General features: G+C 45.9%; 1 protein-coding gene across 3 annotated transcripts; it reads right to left on the bottom strand.

The window, feature by feature from the left end:
- Positions 1-2631: 2631 nt before the first annotated feature.
- LOC309355405 (uncharacterized protein) lies at positions 2632-21837 on the bottom strand. Of its 3 annotated transcripts, XM_081886204.1 has the most exons (14): positions 21722-21837; positions 19976-20333; positions 18883-19113; positions 17243-17311; positions 16707-16934; positions 15934-16023; positions 15164-15253; positions 13751-14095; positions 12871-12981; positions 10409-10642; positions 9765-9809; positions 8848-8940; positions 6529-7149; positions 2632-5786 (listed from the first exon to the last, which is right to left on the bottom strand). In XM_081886204.1, the coding sequence occupies exons 2-14, from the start codon at positions 20319-20321 to the stop codon at positions 3796-3798; spliced, it is 4494 nt and encodes a 1497-aa protein (XP_081742330.1). In that variant the 5' UTR covers positions 20322-20333; positions 21722-21837; the 3' UTR covers positions 2632-3795. The 3 variants fall into 3 exon arrangements, with proteins under 3 accessions (XP_081742330.1, XP_081742332.1, XP_081742331.1); XM_081886206.1 differs by lacking the exon at positions 21722-21837 and having other exon boundaries at positions 18883-19019; positions 19976-20110; XM_081886205.1 differs by lacking the exons at positions 19976-20333; positions 21722-21837 and adding an exon at positions 19569-19947.
- Positions 21838-21875: the final 38 nt, after the last annotated feature.

Genomic DNA, 21875 nt, shown 5'->3' with positions numbered 1-21875 from the left:
ATTGAAGTGGAGTGTTTGAGGACCAGGACATTCACAGGGAAACCAAAATGCTTTTTTACAAAGCTATTGTACAATACTACCAACCTTACTGTATGTTTGTGAAACGTTGACCACTTTCTCCAACTCCTCGAAAGATTCCACCAATAGCGTCTCCAAAAAATTTCACACATCACCTGGGAAGACAGGCGAACTAATGCCAGTGTACTGGAAGAAGCAAAATCACCCATGTCCAAGCAATGATTCTTCAACATCAAATTTGTTAGACTGGTCATGCTGTGCGGATGCCCGATTATCATCTTCCAAAGCAACTACTCTATTCCAAACTTAAAAATGGAAAGCATAATGCTGGTGGTCAACAGTTAAAAACTCTCAAGGCAAATCTTTTAAAAATGTAGCATAAACACCGACAACTGGGAAACACTGGCCTGCAAGTGCTCCAATTGGAGTACAGCCTTTACCAAAGGTGCCATGGGCTTTGAAGATGATCAAACTCAGGACGAAAGGGAGAAACGTTCTATAAGAGGAAGGCACACTTCCCAACCCCACACCATGATCAACTCCCACCCAGAAACCTATGCCCCCACTGTGGAAGGACGTGTGGATCCAGAATTGGCCTCCACAGTCACTTATGGACTCACTGTTAAAACCATATTCATGGAAGACAATCTTACTCGGCTACAAGTGATCGCCAAAGAAGAAACCCTCAGTGAGTTAGGAGCTTCCCTTGCATGCTAAGACAGGCTGCAATGGATTGAGCAGAGGAGACCAATAGTGGGTCCAATGATCAAGGTGGTTACTCCACATGCAGAAGGAAATGATGGGCCAATGGGGCTCACCAACCTGGGAAGGTAGCTCATTCAGGAGAAGGAAAACTGATCCTAAACCTCTGCTGCCTTGCAGCTATACTCATTCATGAGAAAGACTTCCCGAGGAAATCCTGAGGAAAAATCTGTACCTGCTGCTTTGCAGGACATCTTTGGGTGAGGAAAAGGCTAAGGAATAAACCCTACACAAATCTGGAGTGGAGTCCCTAAAATGATTGGATGGGGCCTGCAGCCAAGCTGGTGCCAAATGCATTGCTCTGCTTTCCTTTGGACCAAATCAGTGAAGCCGAGGGGTATGTCTTGTGGTCTGGGCATCCCAGGACCTCCATACACAGCAGCAAAAACGTAATGTAAGCAGCAGTTACAAGCTACTGGTCTCTGTAGCCACAGCAGGAGCTGTGATTCTCCAGCAGTTTGACTTCATCCCCAGCAGCACACTCCATAGTCCCTTGAAACAAGAGGGTGGCCAACAACTGGTAACTACCTACTTGGTTCTTTTGTGTCAATTATGGTGCTTTTCTTTTTATACACTACTGTGTTTCATTTATACATTTTTATTTTGTTCTTAGCTATTGCTAAGTCTGCATACTTCCATCATTTCTTTAGTGATTGTAATTAAGCTTTCCAATTTATTTTACTCCTGGTCTGTTCCTAGTTCATTCTGGTTAGCATTAGAAGAAGAAGGAGAGTTTGGATTTGATATCCCGCCTTTCACTCCCTTTAAGGAGTCTCAAAGCGGCTAACGTTCTCCTTTCCCTTCCTCCCCCACAACAAACACTCTGTGAGGTGAGTGAGGCTGAGAGACTTCAGAGAAGTGTGACTGGCCCAAGGTCACCCAGCAGCTGCACGTGGAGGAGCGGAGACGCGAACCCAGTTCTCCAGATTACGAGACTACCGCTCTTAACCACTACACCACACTGGCTCTCTGGAGTAAGCTTCGTAGACCTAAAAGCTACAGCCTGTTTTCAGAGTGTAGATGAAATTGTTGGCCCTAATGATGGGAGTATACTAGTATTAATATTGCATTAAATTTGTGCTCACAAGAAGGGGGAGGGGGTAATAAGCTAAACTGATCCTCATAATTTAATGCTTAAAAGTGGTTTATCTGGAGTCAGTTCAAGTCTTTCTAAATATTTCCTGCATACGCACATCTTAACCCAATCTTTTATGAGGCAGTTTCTCAAGGTTTACTAAGTAGTACACCTAGACAGAATCTTAAAAAGCAGAGACATCACCTTGCCAACAAAGGTCCGTATAGTAAAAGCTATGGTTTTCCCAGTAGTGATGTCTGGAAGTGAAAGCTGGACCATAAAGAAGGCTGACTGCTGAAGAATTGATGCTTTTGAATTATGGTGCTGGAGGAGACTCTTGAGAGTCCCATGGACTGCAAGATCAAACCTATCCATTCTTAAGGAAATCAGCCCTGAGTGCTCACTGGAAGGACAGATCATGAAGCTGAGGCTCCACCTCATGAGAAGAGAAGACTCCCTGGAAAATACCCTGATGCTGGGAAAGATGGAGGGCACAAGGAGAAGGGGACGACAGAGGATGAGATGGCTGGATAGTATTCTCGAAGCTACCAGCATGAGTTTGACCAAACTGCGGGAGGCAGTGGAAGACAGAAGTGCCTGGCATGCTCTGGTCCATGGGGTCACGAAGAGTCGGACACGACTAAACAACAACAACAAACCTTGACTCAGAAGAGTTAATAACAAGAACAGCCCTTGCTGCAGTTAACAAATAGCAGTATCTCTTATACCTAATGAAGACATTGCTTTCAAAGTTGTTTATTTAAAGTTCCACTTAATTCTCAGCAATATTCCACTCTTTTATACTTTCCCATCTACATTCCAAGATATTCCTTATTTATGGTTGATACAAGTATTTCAAATTACTTCAGTTATTAAAATATGCATCAATGATACACCACTACCACCACTTCTTCCTGTGATTAGAACAGTTAATTGATGCTGCGATCTCTTTGTTTCCAGTAATAGGGTTTGAAGACGACTTAGTAGACATGCCTTTCAGCCAGGTTGTATATCGAAGACAGCATTTCATACCCTAAAAATCTAAAGTGGCGGTGTTGTTGTTTTTAAAAAAAGAGAAGTTTGTAGTCCATATTGCTGTAAAAATAATATTGGAGATGTGCAGGCAATGCCAGATAAAATATCAGAAGCCTAAAGGGAGCTGACAAGGGTTTCAAGGGATCAGTACTCTTGTTTCTTGTCCTTCCCCATCAACTGAGAAATTATGCAATATAAGCAACTCTGTGCTGTTTGCTTCATCTGCATAATGTATAGTCATGGAATTGAAATTCAGAGCACATTATTAAAAAACTTTTCTTATTTGATTTTTACCTTGCCTTTCCTCCAAGCTCAGGGCAGCACAGATATTCCCATTTTTAAAAAAATCCTCACAACTATACTGTGAGGAGGAATGACTTGCCCAAGAGATTGTAACAACCTACATAGCTGAATGGCAACTTGAACCTTTGTAGTTTAGTGGCAATTTGAACCTAGTCTGAAACTTTGAACATTGCATTGTGTTGGTCAAGAAAGGAATACACACTGACCTATCTATAAGACACTGTTTGTAAAAGAAGCCTGTGTCATCCTTTCATCATTTTGGGGTTCAAGGTCACTCTGTCCCCATAGGCTCTTCCTGCACTCCCATTTTATGCTTGAGCACAGGATGCAGATAGGAAAAGCTGTGCCACAAGATGGCATTTCAGGAACTGAAATTGCAATTCCCTGGGAACAGACTGCCAACATCCAGGCACAAGCCAAGATTCCCTACACCTGGCATTTACTAGGTAGGCAAACAGGGCACAAGGGGTTTTTGCTTACGGGGTCTGAATGCACTCAGCCCACCTGGTATGTCATTCCTACCCTCCACCCTGGGGAAGGAGGGGGAGAAAAACACCTCTGGGTGTGAATGATTCCACAGAACACTTACTTAATGCTTGCTATTACAGGAGAATGCATTTATCAAAGTTTTTGGGAGGAGGGCTGCTCGGGGGAGTAAATGAATAAGTTGTTGGTTTTGCTAGCAAAGAGGCACGAGGACTGCCCTGCTTCTGCTCAGCTTCTTTGGAAACCGTGGGCAGATTTTGGCTAGGAGAACCATAATCCATGCTGGCATGAAGAGCATAGGAGGGCTGCAGGGATGGGGTGCTGGTTTCTCGAGGGGAAGGTGGTGGTTTTGCCGATTGTGGGCTTGCAGTGGTCACGGAGGAGCTCAAACTAGCATGCTGGTGCTGTCGCATGAGGGCCTGAGCCTTAGAAGCATCCAAATTTCTGTTCGTTCCAGCTGAAGTATATGATGAGGGCTGCCAGGATAGGGTGGTCATGGTTTCCAGAGGTGAAGGGGATGGGTGTGCTGATCTTGTCCTTGAGGTCACACTAACATACCGTTGCTGGCTGATGAGGGCCCAAGACTCGGAGCACAGAGCATCAGAATTACCGTTGATCCAAGAAGAGGTGCCCGGCGGCTGCAGAGGTGGCGTGGTGGTGGTTTCTAGAGGGGAAGGTGGTGAGCTTACAGGTCCTGTGCTTGAGGAGCTTATGGCATAGTTCTTGCTAACAATTTTTTGCTGATGCACCAAGGGCCAAGAGTCAGAAGGCAGAGCGTCAGAATTACTGCTGGGACTAACAGCAGCATAAGATCCAGAGGACCGCTGGGTTGCGTTGGTAGAAGCAGACTGCGAACTGAGCGGCTGCATGCTTGAGGTTACAGGAGAGTCCACACCATCGTACTTCCCCCAATGTGTGGATGTTGGAGACTTAGAAGGTACTTTGTCTGAGGGTGCAGCCACAAGATTTTGATCTGCCACAGGGACAGAACTGTGCTGCAGACCATCTAGCCATGTACGGTGGTGGCATTCTGATTGGTAGACAGTCTGAGATTTGGGCGAGTGGAGGCTAGCTGTGTTTTGAGAAGGTAAGGAAGTAGGAAACGCCCCTGCGGGAGTCAAACTATGGGGGAGTCCTGCGGTTCTGGGTGGTACCTGCTCCTGAAAAATGGAATTTTGTCCTGAAACTGCAGAAGAATAGGACTTCTGCTGCTGAATTTGGGTGGGAGGCTGAGCCTGGCTGGCTGGAGGCACAGGTTGGGCAGGCAGCGTCTGTGGTGGAGTCTTCTGAAACTGTATCCCAGAGGGTTTTACAGAAACTGGTATGAATGGTGCTGGGTAGAGAGGAGGCATCTCTGGAATAAATGTGACAGACGGGTATACAACTGGCTGAGCCCATGCTCCAGGACCCGTAGAGACAGACTGAAAGATGGAGGGAGGTGGTGTATTATTGTTAAAAAACCAATGGTTAACCAGATGTGCAGGCCTGGAGCCAATGCTGTCAGATTTCAAATTCTCATCCCTTCTGGTGGCTTGGGAATCCACTGGGTAAACTACAGGAGAGTTGGGAGTGTCTATTAGCTTGAGTGTCATCTCTCCCACAGGAGCTACTGGTTTGGGAGTCCCAGGTAAAGTACTAATTTCCTTGTTGGCTGGTGGTCCAAGACATTCAGAAGGCTGGAGGAGAGAGAGATGGGGCTGAGGCTTGCGAAGTGCAGTCTTTGGAGAAAACTTGGGAACAACCAAAGGCTTGTTTTTAGGTGGGGAGTGGTCAGGAGTCACTGCAGAGTCTTGCACTTTGGACAAATCAGGATGGCCTGAAAGGTCTCTCGAACTGGCTGTGGCCCTCTCGTGCTCTTGCAAAGGAGATACTGTTTTTGGTATCTCCTTGAGATGGCCCTTGGGTAGTATGCAGGACTCCTTATCACCTTGCTTTTCGAGGGGGTTTGAAGCCCGGAGGAAAGTGGAGTGGGGCTGCGGTACCCCTGGAGCCTTGGGAAGAGGGGCAGGCTTGGGACTTACTACAGGTTCAGCTGCTGCCATCGTTTGGGGCAGCGACTGACAAGGAGCCACTGCAGCATTTTCCACTTCAGATGGGACAGGCTGATCTGAAACAACAACAATATTTACTGTTAAGAGAGAAGGATCACAGCTGCAGTTAGAAACAGGAGGGGGGAAACAGAAAGGTCAAGTGGTTCTTTCTTGAAGCCTCATATGGAAAAACTGAAGTAAGCTTGGGAATCTAGATGCTGTTAGCAGGGGAACTGTTTGTTCATTTTTAAACTTGATATTTCTTTCTCTTTGGTGATCACTCCTAGCCAAGCAAGAGTGTCTTCCATGAATGTGGTCTTAATGGTGTGTCAGTTAGTGACTGTGGAGGCCAATTCACTCACAGAATCATCACCTTGTCATGGTGAGTGGGCTTGCATGCTCCTATGATCCTTGTGAGCAATGCCATTGGGAGTCACACTCACAGTTGGGTCACCCAACGTGGTCAAAGGGGAGAAGCTAGACAAAGAATGATCCAAGAAGTCTTCAGAACAGGCAGAAGATAACAAGCGGTATGTTACAATGGCTGTGAAGGCGGATGAAGGCTGCAGCAGCTAATAAGAATCTGCCAGTCGTCATGATACTCATGCCATTGGAATAGAGCCTTACTGCGAAGATCAGCGGGAACTGATCTCCACACACCAAACAAATTCACACACGTAAGTCTTCCGAAAACCTATCCCAAACCCACCCCCCTTCCCTCCAAAAGTCTCATGGTGGTTGGCAAAAATTAGATCTATATCGCAAACAATATGGAAATCATAATAAAGAGAGCAAAAGACGCAAATGAAAAGCACTTACTGGATTTGACAGGTGACGCTTTAGCAGACACAGGTAGTAGCAATGTTTGGACTCCACAGCCCTCCAGTCGAACAATATCAGGCATCTCCAGCAGGCACTGTTTGGCAGAGGAAGCATTGCCAAGCGGCAGGTGCTGCTGATAGGCAGTGCTGTAGGCAGCACGGAACTGGAAGAGCGACATGCCCTCAGGGTGCATGGCCAGGATGTGGGCCACCCGCTGTTTCAGTTCTTCCAGGTCCTTAGAAGGCTGTGAGTTCCTCAAGTTGGATTCTCTGGGCAGCTGGTTATCCCGTGAGTGTACCTCTTTGGCTAGTGGTGATGGCCCACCAGACTGCCATGCACTTGGCTGATGGAGAATGCCGGAGGGAGGTGGCTGATGTGGAAGAATGCTGAAGGGAGCCTGGAAGGAACTGTTGGCCTTGCTTGGCAAAGCACTACGAGGCTCCTGGGAGGGTGGAAAAAATGGGAAAGTGGCAGATGGGACATGCATGCTGCTGTTGTTGAGCCAGTTCTGCACTCCTGGGGACACAAAAGCAGCTGGAACAGGCGGGCTCCAATTCTGTGATTTATTTCCAGAGGGAGTGCAGATGTTGAACGAAGGCTTAAAGATGCCACCAAAGTCTAAGAAAAAAGAGAAGGAGGCCATTACTGCTGAGTCAGTCGACAGAGGATGTTTATTTGTTGAGAAATATTTGTAACTAATGTCTCTGCCGAAATCCCCCAAGGTAGTACTACATATATCTATCTATATGGTTTTAAAGACACCCTGCTGGTAACAGCAACACCACCTATCAGAACACAAGGCACAAGAGCAGACAACTGCTGTGACTTGGGATCAAAAAGTCAATAAAGAGAAAGGTGAACTTCTGAAGGGGAGAAAATTCCACAGCTTTGATGCCGCTCCAAAGAAGCTTGTTGGTACCAACGATGCTTCACAGGATGGGAGCACACAAAGAAGAGCCTTCGCAGGTAGGTTTAGAAGAGAGTTGGCAGCCCTGAAGGGATTCAGTGCTTTCCAGATGTTGTGGATTACAATTCCCGTCAGATCCAGCCAGTTTTGCTGCTGGCCAGGTATGATGGGAGCTGTAGCTCAAAACATATGCATGGCACCACATTGGGTACTCCTGAATTTGTGTTTTTATATTGTAACCCACCCTGTGATCCTTGGATGAAGGGCAGTATAATAATAATAATCCCCAGCATCTTCAGCAATCCTGGAAAAATACTCCTGCCTGAAATCCTGGAGAACTGATGGATCAGTAGACAATACTGAACGAGATGGTCCAAATGATCGGTCTTGGTAGAGGACAGCTTCCAATGTTTCTATGTAACCTTGCCAAAAAATTCATTGACGTGAAGAAATCTGAACAAACCACTGAACTGTGCGCATCTTAGTCCTCCTGTGTTAACTATCTATTTCCTAGTTTTCCCCTTGGTCTTCTGTTATTTGCCTATGGAATCTCCATGTTCCAAGGTCAGCTAAGACTCTGAGGACAGTTTGACTACAAAGGAATCCATGAGCAAAAACATTGTATTTGTTCTAGCCAGACAAATGGAGAGAACAAACAAGAATTGTTTGTTCTGGCAACCTTTTAATGAGTTACCAGCTACAACAGAATCCTGCCCTGTGCCCTGATTAATGCCAATATATTACAAAACCCTTTCAATACCCGAATGGCAGCTGCAACCATCTTTAAAAGAATGTCCACTGTAAGTTTAAATGGCATAGAGACAGCTGCATAGAGACGGTGGTTTTACTCAAAACTGACTCGCTGAAATTAATGGATGTAACTTACGTCGTGATCATTAATTTCCATGGCTCTACCCTGAATAAAACATGCCTGAATACCACTCCAAGATAGTATCCCATTGATCGCCTTGTATTGACTGGATCCAATTATAAGTTATGTTGTATCCTGCCTAGATTTTCTTACTATGTGTGGTCAAATTAATGACCACATTAATGACCACCATAATAATGTGAATTATGGTGACCTTTGGTCATTAAAGAACCATTCTTTAAGCATTATAGAATGATGCTAGTGCTATGTCTAAGGATGACTAAGACTTATTAAGAAGCGGCAACTTGTTTCATCTTTTGAAGACCTCATAACAGTCAACACATGCTCTAGCCAGCAAGATGGATTTCCAGATTACTTACCATCTACAGAAAATAAATCATCTCTGTAAACCATCTTAGGAAGTTAGCTCAATTTGTCTGTCAGTACAAACTGTGCTCTCTGTGACTTAAACTATTGTTCTCCTGCATCACCATCCCTGCATGGGTGAGAACAGAAAGGAGTCACCTTGGAGATTTACCTGGTGCACAGTTTGCTTGTTGGACCACTTTTGCTGGATGCAAGAGAGGTACAGGGGCAACAAGCAGAGGAGGGGCAGTCTTAACACCAGGACCTAAACAAGAAGAGAAGAACAGAAATAGTCATATTGACCAGGAGGGATGTTTATATAGTCCAAGCAGTCTCCACCCCCATCGTTCTGCCCGGACGCTGAGGTCCAGCACTGAGGGCCTTCTAGCGGTTCCCTCATTGCAAGAAGCAAAGCTACAGGGAACCAGGCAGAGGGCCTTCTCGGTAGTGGCGCCCGCCCTGTGGAACGCCCTCCCATCAGATGTCAAAGCAATAAATAACTACCTGACATTCAGAAGACATCTTAAGGCAGCCCTGTTCAGGGAAGTTTTTAATGTGTGATATTTTAGTGTATTTTTGGTTTCTATGGAAGCCGCCCAGAGTGGCTTCGGAAACCCAGCCAGATGGGCGGGGTACAAATAATAAATTATTATTATTATTATTATTATTATTATTATTATTATTATTATTATTATTATTATATTTCTCGTTCTCTAATGAAGCAGAGGCTGGATGGCCACATTATCAGGAATACTGTAGTTGATTTCCTGCACTGACAAGCAGTTGATTTCCTTCCAACCCAAAAGATTCCATGACCAGTGAAGGGCTCAGTAGAGTTGTGCGTCTAAAGTCAGGTACAGGCCACAACCGGTTTACGCCTGTCCAATGAGTGTGTGACCACACACCCATGCATTGGACCATACCCAGAAGTCACCCAAAAACATCCCAAAAAGAAAAAAACGTCCATGTTTGAGGCGAAAAAAAGAACAGAACAGATGGTTGTTCCATGAACTAGACATTACTGGGAGGCATGCAGAAATTATGCTGAATTTGACAGTAGCATTGCAGACTTTTCTGACTTCGACTTACATTTTGCCGTTTTCTTTTTCTGCTTCTTTTTCGTTTTGCTTTTTCCTAAGTTGGAGAAAGGGAAGGGGGCAGTGTTGATTCAGGAGCCTTCCTAACAACCTGAGGTTAGGCTTACTCATGCCTGATTTCAGACAAACAGGACTTTCCCAATGCAACTGAGAGACCAACTGAGAGCTAACGATTATTGGTTCAATTTGAAGGAAGTTATTTCACCAGATGACCAAAGCTGACAAATTAAATCAACTCTATGAATAGATGAGCAAAAGTAAGTTGCTGGTGGTGATAATGACTGAATCAGATATTGGAATAATATATCTGCTTATGGGATAATATATCATCTGGCAATTTGTTGGTTTTTAAAAAATAAACCCCATGGCTGCAATGGTATATAATTCTTGTGACTTACTTCTGAGTCATTTGAATTGCATTGTGAAGTCCCACTATATTCAGTAAGTCCCAGGAAAGAATGCAACTTTAGAGCAAAGGAGCATTGAGTCTCATCTCCTGTTTGGTTCTGGCTCAGGAAAGAATTCAGATGTGGTAGTTACGAGACCAGGAACCAAAATGCAATCTAGCTTTGCTGGCTATCCCAGGCAACACGGGAGTGGAATGTTGCAGTCAATCTTTCCCCCTCCAAAATTTACCTGATCCAATCGAAACAACACATTTAAGTCTGTCCTCTCGGTATCTGATGTTTAAGTTAGGCATTTGATGCTCCAAAAACTCCAGTGTGTCCTTGTGGCCTTGGGCGATGCTGAACTTCTCCAGGTCAATTTTATTTTTGGCCAGCAGGAGCTCCTGCACTTTCTCAACCCTCAGACCTTCGCTGTATGTGCCTATGAGGTTGGTGAGTAATGCCAAGACATCTGTCAGCGAAGCTAGAGGAGGGGAAAAACATATTAGCATGAAGACTAGGGTGAGGTAGCAGCAGCAAGCAAAGATGGGGCAAAGGAAAAGCAACTGGGAAGAAATATATGGTGCTGCTCCTGCTCCAGCCAAGCTTGCTGTTTTGTTTCACTTTAGTTCTTAGGATTCCTGGCATATTAGTTGTATTTTATAAAATGTCACAAACTACTTTGAGAAATTTCATCCTGTTAAATAAACCTCAGAAAAAATCTGCGCACAAATATTAACACAATGTTTTCTTTAAAATGTCAATACACTTTGGGAGTGTTACCGATCAGGAAGAGGCCAATATTCTTCTACAAACGAAGGACTAAGCCATCACCAGACCTGTGCCATTGGTTTCAGGGAGAAGAAAAGGCTAAGGGGGTAAACCCTACACAAATCTGGAGTCGCTAAGATGGTTGGATGGCATCTTTTATGCTTCATTCTGGCAACTCCTGCAACCAAGCTGGTGTCAAATGTTTTGCTCTGCTTTCCTATGGACCATATCAGCAAGGCCAAGGGGGTGGGGGTCTTGTTATCTGGGTAACCCAGGACCTCCATACACACTGCCCAGCCTTGAGGTGCACTCCGTTGTCTCTAGAGACAGACAGATGCCAACAACTCCAAGAATAACTAAATCTCCCAAGGATCTCTCACCATTTTCAACTTTACAGGAACCTTGTGAGGACAGTGTTATTACTGTAAGGCTGAGAAATTGACCAAAGTCACACAGTGAGTTTCATGACTGGGTGGAGAAATGAACCTGGGACTCCCCAATCCTACTCTGACATTCTGACTACAATGGTAGTTCGGTTCTCCAAATTAATCCATTTTGGGAGTCTGTTCAACTCCTGAAACTGTTCAAAAACCAAAGTGAAGCTTCCAATTGGCTGCAGAAGCTTCCTTCACTCAAATGGAAGCCACGTCGGACATTCGGTTTCCAAAAAATGTTCGCAAACTGGAAAACTTACTGTCAGGGTTTCAGGGAGAGAAGGGCAGATGGGGGAGGAGACAGAGAGCGAGGGGGAAGAATCCCAGAGAGACGAGGAGGAGGATGACAATGACCAAAGGTCGTCCATGAGTCTGTCCAGTGAGTCAGAGGACTCCCAAAAGGGAGCCCCCCTGGTCAGACCAAGGGGAGCCCAAGGGGGAAGCAATCAGGAGCAGGGGAGCGAGAGGAGAGCCCCCAGTGGGAGTGGGAGATCGGAGCCGGTTTCTCCGCCGGAACGGAGTGAAGGGGGTGGAGTTACCAGTGTGTCAGAGGGAGCAGAGCAAGAAGGAGACAGGGGGAGGAGATCGGAGCAGGGCGCTCTGCCGGAAGGGGCGGAGAGTAGCACCGGGAGCAGTGTAGCGGTCGAGAGAAAGGTCAGAAGCAACGTACGCATGCCAAGTTCAAATGTGGAGGCGCACGGAAGTGAAGAGAGCCCTGGGGAGGAGCCCGGCCCCAAAGCGCGAAGGAGGGGGGAAGAGGCGTCAGAGGATTCAGCCTCGGGTGAGTCCCGGTGGGAGGGAACCCAGGGGGGCAGAAAGACCCTGCGGAAGAGGAAGGAGAGGAAGAGGTGGTCCAGCACAAGCCTCTTAAACTGGTGTAGAGGCGGTACCGACTCAGAGGGGACTTCAGCGGTCTAATGTTACAGACGTAGAGCCACGGAAATGGAATGTAAAAGGAGCAATGATCTTCAATAAAGACTTTTGTAAATTAACTGGATTGGACTTGGGTCTCTTGCGAGCTGGGACCAACGGGTGGCTCTGACACTTACTACCAGGTTTGAGGCATTGAGGAGCCAATTTGTTTGGCAACTAAGCCATTCAGGAACCAAGGTTTGACTGTACTCTACTTCACCAGTAAATCAAGCCAGAACAGTGTGTACCACGGATTCTATGATTCTATAAAGCATGAGGAATCTTACAACTAAAAACGTAAAAGGTTTCTAGTCTTTACGGTTGCAAGAGTAAGCAGAAAGGGTCTATTTCTGAATAAACATACCTGGGACTGTACTCACAATTGTGATCCTGCACAAACACCAATATGCACAGAACACAGAAGCAAGTCCCACGACTGCAGAGAGATACTTCACCCAATGCCAAGGCATACAAATCAATGGTGGATGTGATACAAATACTCTAGCTGGCCTTTACACTCTCACTCCCTCTGTCAGGCCTCTGTGCTCCTTCTGCACCCGGACCCATAATCCTCCAGAGTTAAATGCAGTCTTACCAGGCTTTTTTTTAAGCACATTTTGGTTCACGGGTTTTGATTTCCCAGCAGGCCGTTGCACGTTTACGGGGACAGAAGCACAGGACTGGGGCACAGTGGAAAGGCAGGAAGCTGGAAGAGAAAGGAAGATGGAAATCCAATTTTCCTGCTTTTTTCAAATTTCAAAAAAACCCTACACCATTTGATAGAAATATGCCAGTTTGGTCCTGTCTCCTTCTGCACCTGGACCCAGGGTGTTGGACCTGGGAGACCTGGGTTCAAATCCCTCTCAGCCACAATCTCTCAGCCTAACCTACCTCACAGGGTTGTTGTGATGATACAAGTGGGAAGGAAGAGAACCATGACACCTTAAGCTCCCTGGAGGAAAGGTGCGATATCAAGTTAGTAAGATATAAAGTGGAATATAAAGTAATTTAGTCACAGTTTGGCCAAAAAGAAAAAAAGCAAAGAAACCCTTGGGATCAGTATAACGGCAATTTACAGAAAGTTATGAGCATGACTACAATATACTTCAGTACTTAAGCTCCAAAGAACTAGGGTTGCCATATCTTGAAGAGCAAAAAAGAGGACAGCCCAAGCCAGGGAAATAGGTGCGTACTCTTTCCCTCCTCAGGCTGGCAGCAGCTGTTGCATGCGGAACAGCCCCTGCCCAAGCCACACAAGCCCAAAAATAAAATAAAAATACCCCCATCAAAAAAACTATACATTTCTTTTGAAATGTAAAAATCCCCCCAGATAGGCATGTTGGTCCCCCAAAAGAGGACATGCCCAGGATTTCCCGGACGTATGGCAACCATACCACAAACTTTAAAATGTCTATGGTTTGAGGGGTTTTTAAAGGAACATGTTATTAGGCCTCACCGTCACAGAGACATCTCACCTGGCTTTGTTTCCTTTAAGTCTTGAGACAGGGTGTTTGATCCTTTGGAAGATGGAGATTTATCCAAAGAGGGACCGGCACCGAATGTGACAGGGGGGAGGCCAAGACTACCGGAGAGAAGTTGAACCACACAGTTATCGGGCCACTTGCCATTTGTGAAAGAGTAGCGAAGGCCCGGCACATCCAGGAGGCAATACATTACGTCTTTATACCCCAAATCTTGGCTGAAAGTCTCTAGGTCAAACCCATGCTTCTTCTCTAGGTTTTCCTTCAGTGTCTTTATATTCAGACCAGCGGGATGGTTTCCAAGAACATCGAGGATTGGCACCAAGACAGCAGCCAGGTCTGAAAAGGAAGGATGTACTATTTCAACCTGGTGAATCATGTTGATACTACTTATCTCTACATTGGAGAATTGGGGCTCAGGCTGCAAGAAACTTAGGCTCCAGGACACTTAGTTAACACATGACCAGGGTGAGATTTGCTTAGGCTGCCAATTGTCATCCTATACTAGTTCTCTATAGCTACTACATAGCTGTACTCGGTATAGAGAATGGAGAATGCAGTCCCCCTTCTCATCAAGTGGACAGATGTGGAAGACTCCTCCCAGTTGCCCCAACAGACATCATATACAGACTAGCCTCATAATCTTCATCTCTGGCAACTGGAAAAATAACAGACTTCCTATTCTATGCTACCTGCTCTGCAGTGTCAGTGCTATTGAGGAGCTCTGGCTGATACTTGGGCTTTTCAGGGGTGTAGGTGGAATGGACCGGGCAACTTTGTCTCCCTAACTGAAGCCTAGTTAGGTAGCCTGGGTGGGAAAAGCACTGTAGACCCATCAGAGTTCCCCACTGCTGAAAGTGCTTCATCTGTTGCCTCGGGTTTTCAAAAATGGTCCAGAGTCATGTGCTAAGAGTCGCATCTCTGAGAGGTAATTTGACTGAAAGCTGCAATGGGCTAGAAAAGGCAGAGCCCTAGAGACATACCTGAAATGGGAGACTTGTTACATCTCTAACATGGAGGTGTTTACCCCCAGGCGGGTATATCTGTATGTCTCCTCTGATAGGAAAAACTCCCAAGTGCTTGACTATTGGTGCCAAGTCTTCCCCCAACAGGGTGGCCATTTTGAGACGCCATGTTTCAGGTTGCTGCAATTTCTGGAATTCCCTCTGTAAACTAGGAGTTGCATGAAGAGAAGCAAAGTACCTATCCACACTTAAGAGTGCTTAAGATCTACATTAAACAGACATGGGATTGAAGTAGTGGGGATAAGATTAAGCATAGGTGGGGTGGTGGTTGGGGTTGAGTGGAGTCACAATTCAAAATGAAGAGGACAAGCCACCCATGTACCACATTCCAGATGCTACCTGCAGCACCAAAAAAACCTCAGGGTTCAAAACAAAAACTTACCAGACTTCTTTCCCATCAGCGTCTGGGGCACAGAATTTAAGCTGCAGGCAGAGAAACCAGCATCAAGCGAGGGAACAGGGCTAGGGGAACCTACCAGAGGAGAAAACAAAGGTATTGCTGAGGTGGGTCTTGAGGAAAAGAATAGGGACCCAACAGATTTAAACACAGCAGAAGGCCATGGGACAGAGTGAGGATGAAAGTGGTCACACGTAGGCCTACAGTTTAGCTCCCCTTGATAAACCATGAGCAGTAAGCCACTGTGCAAACCTTAACTGAACTGACAGACTGAAAAGGAAGTCTCTGATCACATTTGGCAGAAAGGGCCACATCAACAACAACTCTTGCCATTGAAAAGGTGGGATACTCCTGTCAGGCCAGGGTGCTGCAGCCTTGAGTATTGTTCCCCAACCACCTCCCAGGGGTGAACTAGGCTACTTTGCAGGTCAGGCATTTTTCTGTTACATTTTCTTGAGGCTGCCATATACTAATGCGATCTATGGCAGACTATCTAGCATCCCGCTTTTGGAAAATCTTCAGGCAAAGATCAGAAGTGTTTGTGTATGGGGGGGAGGAGAAGAGACAGTCCTCCCTGCATAGGTCAGCTGCATGACCTCCCCCCCCCCCATTCAAACCCAGTCCTTTAAAACTAACTGCTTTTGAAGGGCACCAGAGTCTATCTTTGGCCCCATATGGGGCTTTAGTACCCACAGAGCAATTAATGGATCAAGTGTAGATACAGCTCTGCATCCAGAATTCCTAGGCAGCCTTACCGGAGTTATTTCTCATTAGCCCATCAGTTGTGGTATGTGAGCTGCATACAGAAAAATCCGAGTCCAAGGAAGGAGCTGGGCTAGAAGGACCTGGGACGTGATATAAAAAGACAGGTTATGAAACATACCTTCTGTGTTCAGAGTAACATGACATAAGCCAATCACGTGTCATGGCCTGCACACTATTTGCAGGCTTTGCTAGTTCTTTGCTTATCAAGAGAGAAATCCAGCTTGCACATCACCAGCGAGCCAGGTTAAAAGATGGGAATTGCAGAAAGAAAAAGAAGGCATAAGAGACAGCCAAAATACCAGGCAGACTGAGGAAGAGAAGAAGAGTTTGGATTTGATATCCCACTTTATCACTACCCGAAGGAGTCTCAAAGCGGCTAACATTCTCCTTTCCCTTCCTCCTCCACAACAAACAATCTGTGAGGTGAGTGGGGCTGAGAGACTTCAAAGAAGTGTGACTAGCCCAAGGTCACCCAGCAGCTGCATGTGGAGGAGCGGAGACGCGAACTCAGTTCCCCAGATTACAGGTCTATCGCTCTTAACCACTACACCTGGAGACTGGAGAGCCTCATGTGACAAAACCTACCTCATTGCTGTTACTTCTGAAGACTATCTTACCGAGCCGAGCCTTGCCCTCGTACTCTCCCTGAAGCCAAATCATACACCCTTGCCCAGGCCAACAATGAGGCTGGCACTCTAAAACAGTCACAGAATTGGGGTGTGTGTTGAACTCGCAAGTGATAACATTTCGATCTTTGCCTTACGTGATTCGAGCTGGATGACGCAATTCCGGTTCCTATTGCTGTTTCTGAGACTCAGACCAGGAATATCCTGCAGGCAGGACACCGTGTCATTGTAGCCCAGGTCACGGCGGAACATCTCCAGGTCAAATCCACAATTCTCTAGCAGGGCCTTTTTCAGGTTCTTCACCTTCAGACCCTTAGGATGGCATTCAAGGACGGCCCGGATTGGCACCAAGGCAGCTGACAGATCTGAAATGAAAGCAGTGGATTCACTTCTCATGTCTATTGTACTCTGCACTATAACGGCACTCTCAGGATTCTGCAGGTGTGGTAAGCAGAAAGGCTTGGCTAGAAAGAAACCGATAATGGATACCCCGTGAACAACAATGAGTTCAGGAACTTGCTTTTAGCAAGGAGTTTGACGGAACTACTGCAGAATCAGAGATTGAAGCCATGGCCTAGGAACCACAGGACATACGATCCAGTCTCCTGCCAAGTGTAAGTCATTTGTCGCTTACACACACAGCAACATTACTCAAAGCAGCTCACTGTTTTACCTGGTGTCTGGCTTGCTGGTTCTTCCACAAGATTCTCGGTACTGACAGAAGAAAAAGGTGCAGAGGGATCTATAGGAGAAAAATCAAATCAGTCAGGAATCAGTTTCAGAATCAGTTTCTCAGCATCTGCATAATAACTGGAAACGGGGAAGCAAATTTTGAGCCACAGGAATTTGTTCTCAGTGGAGAAAAGAGTACTCAATATAACGCTCAGAGAACTCTTTTAATCATGCTGAACGGTCAAGGCCTAGTATTCAGCGTCTCAGTTCTAAGACTCCTTAGTTCTACTTTTGAGTTTCCTTCACATTTCACTCTGTTAGTCTGGCCTCTTCCCTCTCCACCCCTCTTTGTCTCTTGTCCTTAACAAAAATGTAACCTTGAACTCTCTGGGACAGGGAACTGTAATTATTGCTTAAGAAACTCTGTAAAGTGTGCATTGACTGGTCTACAAATAACAGCAACAAATCTTCATAATATGGCTTCACTCCACTTAGGAGTGGGGATGAATTCTGCATCAGTAAGTGCTGTAATCTTGGACAATAACAACATGGATGGGGATATCCAACACAGCAACAGCCGGAACCGCCCCCTCAGATTTTAAATTGTTTGTCTGTGTTGTGGTTAACACACAGCTCTCAAGGAAGCAGGATGGTGATAGTCAAAGGAAAGGGTAATACAAATTCAAGTCGACAGCTATTAACCATGAAAACTAAACCGAACCTAAAGGTTTTGAAGTGCTATACCTCTAAATACCAGTTGTGGGTGAGGGAGGGGAACTGTCAACATCTGAAAAGGGCTACTGCCTTCATAACCTGTTCATGGGCTTCCTAAAAACACCTGGTAGGCCAAGATGTGAAACAGGACATTATACTAAATTGAGGGTAGAAAAATCTGTGGCCTTCCAGGTGTCGCTGGACTACAATTCTCATTATTTTATGGCTATCAGTCCTGCTGGCTGGATTGCTGAGAGCTGTAAGTCCAACCATATCTAGAGGGCCACAGCTTCCTTAACCTGGCTTACTGAGCTTATGCTGGATCCAGTGTTAGAAAATGGGATAGAAAAGCTAGGAGCCAAATGGCTTCTGGGGCCTGGATTGTGGGCGACCGAAACAGAATGTCTAGTCACCACGGGGGGGGGGGGGTCCGGCAACACTTTTTATTTATTAATTTGATAAGCATGAATTAATACGCAATTCACATAAGTGACACATTGTTAATATCACATTTTTAGCATAAATTGTTAATACTGTACATGTTTAATTTGCTGTTTACAATATTGGTGCCATACTTTAGTTTTCAAAACACTCTAGTCTTTATTGTTAACATATTGTCTTTTTAAACATAATACTTCCAAGGCTTTAAAGCACATACATTTTAATAATCCTTGAGTGTCAGCCAGGCACAAAAAATGTTACCCAGACTTTTGGAGCTGTTTGCAAACAGAGAATCTTTAGGCTCAAAATGTGCCTGGTGCCCTGCTAATGCCAAACCTGGCTGGATCTTACATGAAGTGGGCAGTCAAAACTTTCAACTGCAACCCCCCAAGTTGCTTTTTTAACATAATTATGATCGAGAAGATCAGAAACAACCCCATCTTTCCCCACCAAAAAAAATTCAAATACAGCTTCTTTGCCTTGTACCTTCAATAAGCTGAACCACGCAGTTGAGTCTGTTCTGTTGGTATGTGATGTTTAAATTTGGCATTCGCTGTTCCAAAAATTCCAGTGTGTCCGCGTAGCCTCGACGAACGCTGAGCTTCTCTAGGTCAATTCCAGAACTAGCAAGAAACAATTTCTGTAGTTTCTTAATCCTCAAACCTGAGTGATACCTCTTTAGAAGACTGAAGAGCAACCCCAAGACTCCTGCCAGAGCTGCCAAACAATGCAGATTGCAAATCAAAATTCCTTGAGACAGTGATATGATGCAGAGCAATCCAGATCTCAACTCATTTTTAGAAAGACATCTTTAAGAACCCAGAATGCTCAACCTTAAAATGAGCTAAGCACTATAACCATTCCCCCCTCTGGCTCCAGTCTATTCCATGCCCCCCCCCTCCCATTCACTTATCTGTCTGCTACACCCTTCCACACCCATTCACATATAATCCCCCAAACTCCATTACCTCACGAAAGTGGTAACTGTTGCCACTGGCAAAAAGGCTTGACAGAAAGCTTCTCCCCAGCCCCCTCTTCCCCCCCATGCTACCTCCCTGATGCTTGGAATGCTGCTATGGCAGTACCTGGGCTCAGGAACCCTATCCTGAAAGCTAAGAACAGATTGCCCACATCCTTATATGAGTCTCAGCATTAAGGCTCCTCAGCACCACCTTGAAAGCCTCCTGGACATTGCCAATTCTCATCCAGCAACGTTGTACTGAATTTGGTTGTCTGAATCTATCTTTCATGGAATATTTTCCAGGACAGCTCTGATGATACTGATCTTCCCATGTTCCTCCATGGATGAGTTTTAGTGCAGATGTGAGTCCTAGGGCCAACCAGAATTGTATTTACTTATTAACTCAGAAAGACAGCTAATATTTGTATTGGAGAATTAAATTTGGCTGCCAGTCTCCAACAACACAGACTTGGATTTTCTGTTTTGTTTGGAGCTGGTTTTAATGTGCATGCTATTTATTGCCGTAAGCCGCTTTGAGTTACTTTTGTGTTGTTAAAGAAGTGACTAATAAGCTTAATAAATAATGGTTTTAATACGTAACGTATACATTTACTGTACCTGTTTCTCCTCCAGGGTCGTCTTCATCTGTTGACCTCGAAGCTGACCCTTCAGAGATGTCCACCCCATTCTCTCTTCCTTCAGCCCAGTGACCAAGATGGAATCCATTTGCTAGCTTTATGACTGGGACCTGTGAGTCACCATCTTCCACAACCACAAAGTCCTTCATTTCAGCCAGAAACTGCTTGAGCGAGCTGTACCCATGACGAGTGATTTGAAGCTGGTAGCCATGCAGCCGGTGAAAGGCCCCGGCGAAGTCCCCAAAACTGAGCCCCAGGGGGTTTCTGAGCAGTAGGTGCAGCACATTGTGCTTCAGGGCATTGGGGTCCCCCTCTTCCAAGGCCATGAGCCCTGAAGTCTGGTGGAAACATCAAAGAAAAAATAGTACCAGGTGATTCACTTGCCTGGAAATCCTCCCTGCCTTACATCATTTGTTTTCTGTGGCTCTGAAAGAGTTACGACACCATCGGTGTGCTTCATCTGCATGATGAAAAAACTCAGAGACACTGTAGCTTGGGCATTTCCTGAAGAGCTTTAGGCCAGACTTGCTTTTGGTGGCATTATTTTGATATAAGAGAGGTTCGCATACTCTTTGTAGTAAAATGGGGGAGGAGGAGACCTGGGCTATCCCTGCCCCCCACAATAAACACCACAGTCATTCTTCCTGCCTGCAGTGCATGTTCAGACAGCATGGAAAAGGATTACAGCTCTTCCATTACCTGAGTGATAGCTCAGTTGGTAGAGCATGAGACTCTTAAATCTCTGGACCCACATTGGGTGAAAGAGTCCTCCATTTCCGGGAGTTGGACTCTAGATGATCATCATGGTCCTTTCCAACTCTGTGTGGGGAGGGACTCCAGTTGCACGTTGGCAGTGGCGTAGCGTGGGGGGTGCAGGGGGGCCGGCCGCACCGGGCGCAACATCTGGGGGTTAGGGGGCGCAAATCCACGGGTTAGGGGGCGCAAATTACTTGCCTTGCCCCGGGTGCTGACAACCCACGCTACACCACTGCACGTTGGAGCTCTTTTCACATGCAACAGCCTTACTGGCTGTTACTTACTTTGAGCTTCAAGGGGGAAGTGAATGGGGCTTACCCTCAGGCAAGTATACAGTACTGCAGCCTTAAATCGCAGCCCTAACCCTGTCTAAATCCCATTTAATTAAGTAAGGCCTTCCTCCAAGTGAGGTTAGGATTGCAGCTTTAGCCTAGATCCAGCCAACTTTGGTTACTGAATGGAGTAGGAATAACATAGTTTACTTTGTTGCTCAGGGCAGGAGGGATCTCTCAGCAGTGTAAACTGCTTCTGCCAGAATCTGGGGCTAAACTTATCAGCTCCGGCACAGATTAACCACCCAGCCTACCCTTCGTTTACTTAAGATAAGCCTCTCCCAAGTCGGTCGTGGTAACTTCTTAGTAAACACTGTGAACAGTCCTATGCGATGTTTCTTGGGGCTGAGACGGAATTCGTGTACCCATCGAACCGACGGGGATGCGATTCTGAGCACGCACTACCACAGATCGCTTCGGATTTCATTTTTATATTTTAGTTTTAATTACACGGTAAGGGGAAGAGCCGAGCACCGCTAATGCGCTGATCGCAACCCTGCAGCAAACTGCTGATTAAGAGGGGGCGTGGAGAGGGGCTGCGGGGGAGGGGGGACAAAAGCCCACGTGAGTTAAAATGCAACAACAGCCCTCTCCCACCCGCCAGGAACAGGACATTTATTCAGAGTTTAAGTCCTCACCTAGATCGGGTTCTTCCTCCTGCAGCTGAATTGGGGAAATGAGGCAGAAACAGGAAGCGTTCAGCAACACTGCAGGAAACAATAAGAGCCGCCTGCTTTAGTTTCTATTTCTCTTCGTCACATGATCGCGCCTCTTGCCGCATGGGATTTGAGT

Source organism: Podarcis melisellensis (genome assembly GCF_964234715.1).
Source record: "Podarcis melisellensis genome assembly, chromosome: 13".
Classification (NCBI taxonomy): domain Eukaryota; kingdom Metazoa; phylum Chordata; class Lepidosauria; order Squamata; family Lacertidae; genus Podarcis; species Podarcis melisellensis.
The sequence above is the reverse complement of the archived record's forward strand: the minus strand, read 5'-3'. Positions and strand labels throughout refer to the sequence as shown.

What these genes read in the sequence shown, in the direction of transcription:
- LOC309355405 (XM_081886204.1), bottom strand. Translation starts at nt 20,321, where the DNA reads ATGGCCTTGGAAGAGGGGGACCCCAATGCCCTGAAGCACAATGTGCTG. An exon ending in ACCAGCAAGCCAGACACCAG is followed by an intron (nt 16,935 to 17,242) that starts GTAAAACAGTGA and finishes CTTTCATTTCAG; the next exon opens with ATCTGTCAGCTGCCTTGGTG. An exon ending in ACAAGCAAACTGTGCACCAG is followed by an intron (nt 7,150 to 8,847) that starts GTAAATCTCCAA and finishes CTTTTTTCTTAG; the next exon opens with ACTTTGGTGGCATCTTTAAG.